Source organism: Caenorhabditis briggsae (assembly GCF_000004555.2).
Source record: "Caenorhabditis briggsae complete genome, chrIII, whole genome shotgun sequence".
NCBI lineage: Eukaryota > Metazoa > Nematoda > Chromadorea > Rhabditida > Rhabditidae > Caenorhabditis > Caenorhabditis briggsae.
In genome coordinates, this window is record NC_013490.2 from 11928712 (window position 1) to 11939321 (window position 10610).

A 10610-nucleotide genomic window follows, 5' to 3' on the forward strand; every position below is an offset into this window, starting at 1 on the left:
AGCTCTATCAGAAACCAAGATAACTAAGTTCAAAAGATGTGAAGGAGCCAGTCGGTGTTCTACGGATCTGGCTCAGCAGGTATCTAAACTTCCATCCAGTTTATCTTGGTTCCTTTGATAGATATCAAACATTTGCCAATTCATAAAACGTTCATCATAATATTAACAACAGTTTTTAGTCATATCTGGTAAACCACGACCGAGATAAATTGGCTCAATTGCAACAATGGAGCATCTACAGTAAGATCCCAAGCCTTATAGTTAGAGGTCCAAGATAATTTTGTTGTATTTCATCTGGACTGAAAGAAACTCTCCCAGTCATACCAATTATGTGTAATTAAGATCCGGTGCGCTTTTTTATATACCACTTCTCTCCCCCTCTCCCCCTAAGCCCCGCCCCCTCGCCAATAAGAAAAGTGGGCGGAGCGGGCGCGTCGCTTCCCAATTCTCTGAGACGTCACATTTTTAACAAATGTTCACCCCCCACACCCGCGACGACGCGTCTCGTCGTCCCATCCTCATTTATTATATCACCACTTTTGCCTCCTCCTCCTTTCTATCCCATATATTTTCGAAATCAATTCTTATCAATCACTTTCACCCCTCCCTCGTTCTTCCAGATGACCACATCTACATCATCGCCTTCTGCGGCAGATGCTGCTGTGGCTCCAGAATCTGCCAGTTCGTCTGCATCATCATCTTCTTCATCGTCGTCCAGCTCATCGGCTTCTTCGACGTCTTCTATTGGTCCGATACCGTCTTCTTCAGAGCTAGCGACGATATATGATCCAGCGTCGGCTGCAGCACTTTCGGCACATTTTGGAAGTTATTACGATCCGACGAGTTCTTCACAAATCGCTTCGTATTTTTCTAGTCAGGGGATTGGAGCAGGACCACAGTATCCTGTTTTGGGAGATCAGGTTAGTGGGGGGAGCACAAAAATAAGCTCGAAACTTATAGGCTAAACTTTATAAATCTGAAAATACAAAACCAAAAATGAGCCAAGGATTTTGGAGCTTAATTTTGAATTCGAGAACTTATAACCTAGGTTTAAAAAATCATTAAAATCAAAAGATCCAAATTTGCACCTTTGGAACCAATAGGTCAAGTTTAATGTCTAGTTTCCTGAACTGGAATTGTGCAATTTGGCTGAAATTCGTTTTTTGGAGAAAGATGAGATTTTGAACAAGGTTCCTGCGAAGTTGTCTAATATTTTACAACTTTTGAAATTTTTGAAATTCCCGCCATAAACTCAGAATTTCGAAAATCTATATTTTCCCAAGAAGCTGAAGAAATTGGCTACCGGAAAACCTCTAATAGAAGGGCCCCCACACGACTAAATGCAAGCTAACTTTTCGCTAGCTTCTAGCTTTAGCTTTTAACGAGCTAGCTTATTTTTACCTCCTGGATCTCTCTATCTAACTGAAAATTGATAATTTCCCTTTTCTAACATCAGCTACTTTTTCCTTTTTTTTTATCTTTTCCAAAATCTCAAAGTTTTCAAACTAACTCCAAACCTAACTTCCCTTATTTCCCGCCAAAAATCTCCCAAAAAACGACCTCCCCTCCTCCCAAAATGATTCATTCGATTTTCACACACACACACACCTCCACCTCTGCTGAAAATGAAATTTTAATGAAAAATTGAGAGAGAAAAAGAGAGACTCATTTTTCATTTCATCACTTTTTTTTGCCTCCTCTTGTTGTCGATATGCCGACGGGGTGAGGAGGACTACGATATATCGATGGGGCGGGGCTTTTTGAAGAGGAGAATTGAAATTAATGAGAAGATTCGAGAGATTTTATAATTGAGATTATTGATTGGATGACCCAAAACTGGGTAGGGTTCAGATTTTGGAATTTTTGGACCAGAAATTTAAAGATCACGATTTAGAGATCCTTCAAATTTTTATAAATTGAGCATCTCAACAAAGAGAATGTAACATTAATTTCAAAAATGTTTAGCATATATTTAAGAATTTTTTCCCACTTTTTGAGCCTTTGTACGCTTTTCGAGCCACAAACATTTATGAAATTTGCCTTTAAAAATCCGAAAAATTGGGTATTTTTGCAGGATAGTTCCGAACCAATTTTTCAATTTTTTCTCAATTAACTAATTATTAAATTAACCGTGTTTTACTGACTCCTTAGCAATTTAAAATTCTGAAAAATGTCAATTTTGAGGCGAGTTACAGTATCGCACAAAAATATACCATATTTCGACTTTTTCAGTGAAAAATGGTCTATTTTGCACTCCTGAAAAAGTACTCCAGAATTTTTCGATTTGTCTGAAAACTCCAGATCATACTAAACAAAACTAGAGCTTTAATTTTGTAGTTGGCAACTTTTTTGCTAAATTCCATTCTGATGAGATATGCCGTTCAAAGTGCCGAAAGTGCCAAATTTAGCCGTATACCTCGCTTGGTTAAATTTTTTCAAAAAAGTTGTCAATTACAAAATTGAAGCTCTATTTTTTTTAGTATGTTCTGAGATTTTCAGACAACTCGAAAAATTCCAAACTACTTCTAAGGACCCCAAATTTAAGACTATTGAAACAGTTCGGTATAGCTACAGTAATCCAAACTAGTTTTTCCTAAATCGTACAAAACTGTCGAACCTAGGAAAAGTTGAAAAAGCTAGGATGTGGTGGGGAAGAGTGAAGTGGTTGGAAACAGAAGAAATGAAAGGAAGAGACGGGAAGAGAAGAAGAAGAAGAGAAGAGGAAGGAAGAGTTTCAAGATTAATTGTCTCTTTTCTCTCTCTCTCGGGCTGTCCCTCCTTAGACTATGGGAGTCCCGTTGAGACACACTTACATTGATTTTTTTTTTCTTTATTTCATAATAATCGGTTCAAATTAGACTGCAGTTTTTTGAAGACAATAAAGCTCCAAATTTCAGTCCCTGTGCTACAATCCATCTGGTGTCAGTAATGGTCATCATGACTGGAAGCAACTCGAAGCGGACGATGATGATGATAAGGATGATGATAAGAAGGGCATCAGTGGAGATGACGATGATATGGAAAAAGGCGGCGGAGCAGTGTATCCATGGATGACTCGAGTGCACTCGACGACAGGTTGGTGGGGAGCTTAGAAAACATTGTAGGCGGTATAACTTGGTTCAATCTTGAAATTTCAAGTTAACCAAAAATGTAAAATGTAGAACTTGAAAAGGTCTACAAAAAATACATAATTTGACTATGTTAAAATGATCCAAAGACCAGAAATGTGGTCGGAGCTAGCAGAGTGCCTATTTTGCCTACCCGTCTTTTCACCACCGTTGGGTCAAAACTTGGCATTTCAATATAGTTGAATTATATGTCATTTTGTAGATTTTATTGAGTTCTACATTTCACTTTTTGATTTGTACAGAAATTTTAAGCTTGAGCTGAGTTATGAGTCGGCGCGCAGTGGGTGTCCGGCGGCCCCACCGAGGTCGATGCCTCTTTTGCCTTTCCTCCCTCTCATCATCTCCGAGGAAAAAACTGGGTATTCCAACATAGTTGAATTGTATATAATTATGTAGATCTCGTTGAGTTCTACATTTAAATATTAAATTCGTACAGGAATTCCAAGTTTGAGCTGAGTTATGCTTTGGCGCGTAAAGCATATGTTTCGGATCCTAAGCTTCCTCACTTACCTCATATGAAAACAATTGCGCTCTAGATTTCTATGTGCTAGCGGGTCCCAATGCAGCACACTTGCATTCGAGTAATTTTCTGTTCCCTCACCCCTCCGGAAGCTACAGTACCCCACTAGAAGACTCCAATCATTTTGACATGAAGCATAAGGAAGGCGGCGCCCGTCGTCTCTCGTCTTGACGTGAAGAGCGCCAAGAATGGAGCCACACCACAAGAAAGACATTGAAAAATAAGGAGAAAAAGAAATGGCATGTCGCGAACCCATTTATCTTTCGTGTCAAGACCCGTGGCGACTTCTATGGGGACTATTGCAATAGAATCACTCTTGTTTTCCATCCTATTGAAAATAGATTTTTGGCTGGTTGACTTGATGGGAAGAAACTGACTTCTTGAAGGGAAGGAAGTGTAACAAAAATGGACCAATAATTGGGGATTCTAGATTTCAGAGGAAATCGGGGAATCGGGAATCTGAAACTGCTTTTGGGACCATTTTTTTGGAGATGATACCGTATAACTTCGGAACCATTGGGCTAAATTTCATGAAACCCATACAGATCGATAGGGAATTTTAAGAAGATTCTAAACTAATTATATTCATTTAGATTTCAAAATCTGAAGATATCTTTTATAATAATGGGAAATAGTAAATTGAAATAGGTCCGGCTGAAGGGTTCAAGCTGCACCCCCCCCCCCAAGGTTCCCAACTGCGCAGCTCAGCAGGTATCCAAATTTTGAGCCAATTTATCTCGGTTCCTGTAAAAGGTATCAAAAAGTTGTCAACTAACAAACTACTCACGATAAAATCAACAATGTTTTATTAGTTAATTACTCTTTGATATCTTTCACAGGAACCGAGATAAATTAAATCAAAGTTAGAAGACTATTCTATTACAGGTTTTACAAATTTCAAACTAAAAATTCCTAGAATTTCCAAAAAAAAAAACAAATAATCACATGATTACCATTCATCATAAAAACAACACAGATGATGTATTTCTCCACACCCTTCCTGTCCTCCCCAACTACCGTAATCTAGAGATACGGTCTCCGCTTGAAACGGGCGGCCCTCGCGGGTTTTCTTTTATGTTCCCGCGCTGTTGCCGTTGTTATCCTACCAATCTTATGTCACATTTAACACAGAGAGAAAACGAATCTCACACCCTTTTTAGAGGAAAAAGCGTCAAAATTTTGTTTGGTGTTTGAATGATGGTTTAAAATAATTGAGGATAGAGGGAGGGGGAGCGTAAGTGCCTTTTATCTCGATTCTTGTGAGAGGTATCAATTAGCCGTCAACTGATAAAAGATAACTGATTTTATGATAAGCATTTTGTTAGTTGACAACTTTTTGATATCTTGTACAGGAATAAAGAAAAATGGGCTCAAAAGAAAGCGCGCTCGAAGGACCATCTGTGTTGGAGGTGGCCCCCCGCATAGCGTCTACTTTGAGCTGATGTATTTCGATTCGCGTAAAAGGCGTCAAAAAGTTTTTAACTAATAAAATAATTCTGATATAATGATAAACATTTTGTTAGGATACCACTTTTTGATATCTCTTACCCGGACCGAGATAAATTGGCTCAAAAATAAAGGTCCCGTTTATAGGTTTTGACGATTTCCTAAGCCCACAGCTTAAGAACCAGTTGACCAAATCTAATGAAATTTATAAAGGTGGATAGAAAATTTTTCAAAGAATGTACTTGATTTTTTAATCAAATTTCACACTTTCACAAACCAATTTTCTAGAACTTAGTCTGGTTGGGCGACTACTTGCTAGTTCAGCATAGCTTTGTCTTTGCCCTATTTATCTTGGTTTTTATAATAGATAGCAAAACGATGTTAACTAATAAAATATAGCTTATTTTATGATAAACATTCTGTTAGTTGACACATTTTTAGTATCTCTCACCGAAACTGAGATAATATAGGTCAAAGTAGAGGAACTCTTTTTTGGGGTGCCGCGCTGCTGCCGGCTGAGCTACGGTGCCGCAAGCCGCGCGGCTGAAAATAGGTCAACTTCAATAAAATTTGTTCAAATCAATAGAAAATTTCTCTATGCTTTCCTAACACAAATTCCTTTAGTTTTTTCCTTCTCCAGTAATTTTTTGGGACACCCAACGTCTCCTACCTATTACACTAATCCCATTTGCACCCATCAGTATGTGAGAGCCAACTTGTCAAAGTATTTGGACTCCTTCCTCTTCTTCCTGGGCGGTATACGTGTCTTCTTCTTCTTCTTCTTCTTATTGACAGTTGATACACTGATTGTGCCAGACGAGGAGGGAGCACTTTGTGTTGCTCTTTTGTGCTGTCTTGCGGCTTTCTTTTTATTTCTGACCCCCCTTGACGATTTTGTGATTGATGATGATTCGGGAAGGGATGTGATGACAAGGAATGATTAACAGGTTGTGTGGAGAGTCTTGGATAATAATAAGGGGTTCTTAAAAATTGAAAAATACTTGAACAGACATCTGGACAAACAGACAAGCATCGAAAAATTATCCTTACCCAACCGTCCTACCAACTTTGAGCCGATATATCTCGGCTCCTGTTTGAGATATCCAAAAGTAGCCAATTGATAAAATTTTTATCATAAAATCAGTAATATTTTATCAGTTAACTACTTTTTAATATCTTTTGGAGGAATTGAGATAAATTGACTAAAAGTTAAGGTGACCCTTGTATGACAGCCCGAGGGATCCCTTGAACCGAGATAAATTGTATCAAAGTTAGGGGCACAGGCCGAATTTGCGGCCAAAGGGTACCCCAACTTTGGCCTAGTTTATCTTGGTCCTCGTAGGAGATATCAAGAAGTAATCAACTAAAAAAATGTTTAGAATGTTATAGTGAACATTTTATCAGTTTATCATGTTTTGAAATCTTTCACAGGATGTGAGATAAATTGGCTTAAAGATGAGTCAAATTTTTTGATCATAAAATTTCCTTTCGATCTGTATAAATTTGGTTGAAATTGATACACTTAACCTCAAGTTATGAACCGATAGGCTCTAAAATTATTCGGTTTGCAGACAAAATTTTAACAAAAAATGTGTTCAAAGGATTCTGAATGTTTGTCCTAGAATCCTGAATTCTCGACATTCATTTTCTATTCTTTTCATTTCAAATCCAAACCTCCAAGAAATCCAAAGAAAGACAATAATTACAAAATCTGAACCGATTTCTCTTCTTCTCCATTCCAATTTTCCCGATATTAAAGTCTCACGCGTGTCTCAAAATGAGGGACAAGCTGTCCGAATGGGCCGTTGTGTCCAGGTGTCTTCAGTCCAAGCAACATTCCCCCTTTCCCATGTCCCTCTCACTCTCTTTTCGACCATATGGCGCAGCGCCCGCCGTTTGGGGTTATAGGGAGAAAGGTTTAGCACAACATCCATTATGTTTTAGAAGGGTAGAAGACATGAAAATGAATTTAATAGAGACACGAATTGTTAAATTAGGGGGTGGTGTCGAGATTTGTGGGGAGAGCCCTTGAGGGATCGGAAATTTAGGCACCCGAAGTTTTGAGCCAATTTATCTCAATTCCTGTAAGAGCTATTAGCAAGTAACCAACTGATAAAATATTATTGATATTATGTTTTATTTTTTGTTAGCGTGTTTTTTAATATCTTTTACAGAAACTGAGATAAATGACCTCAAAGTTTGGATAACTGCTGTGTGCTACTCGGGCGTCTTTTTCTTTAAACGAATTTATCTCGGTTTCTGTAACAGATATCAAAAAACAGTCAACTGATAAAATATTACTGATTTTATGATGAACATTTTGTTAATTGGCTTATTTTTGACACCTTGAACGGAAACCGAGATAAATCCGCTCAAAGTTAAAGACCCCTCAGCTTCAAGCGCTGATAACTGGTCAACCAGTTGGTTAATTTTGATGGAAATCATACAGATTGAAAGGCAAGTTTAAGAAGATTCTGGTTTTCTTTAAAATTTCAAAAGAATGTAAACAAGATGTTTTAGAGCCTATTTTCTTCTAAAACTCGATAATTTAGAAGTCAATGAACCGATTTTTATGAAATTCAGAGGTTCAATTTTGAACGAATCGGTTCCGAAATTTTCGAGTAGATCATTTCGTCCCTTTAAAGATTAAAAATTCATTATTCTCGTTTTTTCAGACTTTTTAAAGATAAACTATCTCATTATAAGGGATCCAAGATTTAGGAGAATTATTTAATTTTTGAAAATTTCCCAATTTTTTTTCCAACTTACCGTTTATGCTTTAAAGATGGGGGGACAGGAGATTTTTCGTAGGATTTTTGTAGCTAGGGTATGCATTCTACCGTGACGGTGTACAACGCTTAATGTCACTCTGCGTACAGCGGTCGTCCTCACCTTTATGAATGCAATCGGGCGCCGGCTGCCTCTTTGCCCGCGTGGCTCAGTCGGTAGCGGCGCCGCACCGTCAATACTAGTCTCGACAAGTTCAACTCCTCGAGGGCATATTTAAACGGAATTTCGAGAACATTATTTTTTCATGTCCCCCCACCTTTAATAGAACGCCATTTATGTTTGCAGTTTGAGCTGAATTATCTCGTTTCTCTTGAAGATATCAAAAACTTGTCAGCAGATAAAATATTGCAGACTTTATGACAAACATTTTATCAGTTGACAGGCTTTTGATATCTCTTGAAGTAACTGAGATAATTGATCTCAAAGTTAACGGACGCTTCTATTAGAGGTTTTGTTGGTTTCAAAAATTTGAAGTGCAGACATCCGGACCCCAAGACACACATCCAATATCATTTTGCACTTTCTGCTCCTCCTCCTCCCAAGCGTGCTCTAAACTGAACAAACCGATGGTTCTCTTCTGCATCAGTTGTTTTGTGTTCCCCCCCCCCCCCCCTTTCCCCCGTTGGTCCTAATATTTTGACACCCACCCATAATAAATTGCTCAATCGCCCCCCATCCCTCTGCCCAGAAGTGACAATTTTTACAACCTGATAGTGTATTTCTTGAACAATGGTATATTATGATTGTCATCTCTTCTTCTTCTTCGGGGTCCGTCTCTCGGGGACTTTTGGGGGTGACAAGTGTGAAAAGAGAAGAGGAAGAATCTCGCTCATGCCCTCAAAATTTTCAATGATTTATGGTTGTTTTAGGAGGAATGAGACGGCGAGAATGGGGGATGAGGAAAAATCAGAAGAGATAGTTAGAATAATAATAATAATGGGGAATGAATAAAAGTTGAGGTGGGGCCAAGCGTCATTGTCAAATTCCGGGCCGACCGGGTGACCCGGCCCCGCCCGGGTAGCTGATTTTTTAAAATTTTTTGAGAGAAAACGAATGAATTTCACTTAAAAAAGAAAATTCCTGGGATAATTCACCCTTACGAAAATGTGAAACTTCGATATTTTTCCGAAAATTTAATAAAAACTTCGAAAAAGTTCCAAAATTTCAGAATTTTGACATTTCAGAACCTGACACGGGCCGACAGGGCTGGACCGGGACGGGCCGAAGAATTTTTTATTTTGACCCGGCCCGGCCAGTGACAAGTATGGGGCCAAGTAGCTCATCTAAACTTTGAGCCAATTTATCTCGGTTCATGTAATAGGTATGAAAAGGTGGTTTACAAATGAAATATTGGTGATAATGTGATAAACATTTGGTTAGTGAACTTTTTGATATCTTTCACAGGAACCAAGATAAATTAGGTCAAAGTAGACGCTAAGGAAAACTAACTCGAAGGCGCACAACCAGATTTTTCAGGATTGGAGTAGTATAGATGTGATTAATGTTACGGTATACTCTCTTTCGGATTGATGTTTAAGAAATTTCCTATCGACCTTTATAAATTTCATCAAATTTGGTCAACTGGTTCTCAAGTTATGGGCTCTAGAATCGTCAAAATTGTCTGGTAATAGAAGTTCTCTTAATTTAAGCCAATTTATCTTGGTTCTTGTAAAAGGAATAAAAAAAATGTTTAACAAATAAAATGCTGTCAATTTTATGATAAACATTTTATCAGCTGAGTGCTTCTTGATATTTTGTACAGGAGCTAAGATAATCTGAGGCAAAGTTGACTGGGCTTTTTTATGATACCGTAACTTTGAGGCTATTAACTGTAAGTATTACCTGAAGGGCTTTTAACTTTGACCTAAATTGCAAATTTTAAAGAATCTGAATTCCTAAAAAATTTCCTCTCACTATTTACAAATTTTATAATAACCGAACCGCTGGTTGGGAAGTTATGCGCCTTTAAAAAATTTGGGATTATCAAACAAAATTGTTTTTCTTCGACTACATTTTTATTTGTCTATTAGAACCCAATTTTTGATCTAAAAGTATAATAAATAATTAAACAAAAAATTTAGGCTACTGTAGTTCTCATTTTAGGACCTATAAACCCCAATTATTTCCAGTTTCAGGCGGTTCACGCGGCGAGAAGCGACAACGGACGGCGTATACGAGGAATCAGGTGCTAGAGCTCGAGAAGGAATTCCATACGCACAAATATTTGACACGAAAGCGACGAATCGAAGTAGCTCATTCTCTGATGTTGACTGAACGACAGGTACACCGTCACGCAAAAATGCAGAAATTGATCCTTTTTTCTTTCAGGTAAAAATCTGGTTCCAAAACCGACGGATGAAGCATAAGAAGGAGAATAAGGTACTAGAATATTTGAATTTCCCGCCAAACCTAATATTGCAGGACAAACCAATGACGCCTCCAATGCTGCCGTTCGGCGCCAATATGCCATTTGGTCCATTTCGTTTTCCACTTTTCAACCAGTTCTAGATTTCTTTATTAGCTTGCTTTTTTCCTTTTTAAAAATGACCTAAATTCGCTCTAATAGGCTTCTAGCTTTGACCCCATTTGTCTCGATTTCTGTAGAAGCTATCAAAAAATGGTCAACTAGTAAATTGTAGAAAACATTATTTCAAAAATTTTGTTGGTTACCGTAAAACCTCTAATAGAACGACACCAGGATCGTCCACTTTGAGCCTATATATCTC

At 38.0% G+C, this 10610-nt stretch overlaps 1 protein-coding gene across 1 annotated transcript; it reads left to right on the forward strand.

The window, feature by feature from the left end:
• Nucleotides 1-620: 620 nt before the first annotated feature.
• Cbr-lin-39 lies at nt 621-10392 on the forward strand (the record flags this gene model as incomplete). The annotated part of the gene is made up of 5 exons (XM_002642561.1): nt 621-920; nt 2898-3075; nt 10020-10165; nt 10213-10263; nt 10306-10392. 5 exons carry the CDS (start codon nt 621-623, stop codon nt 10390-10392), a joined length of 762 nt encoding a protein of 253 aa, XP_002642607.1.
• Between the last annotated feature and the right edge of the window lie 218 nt (nt 10393-10610).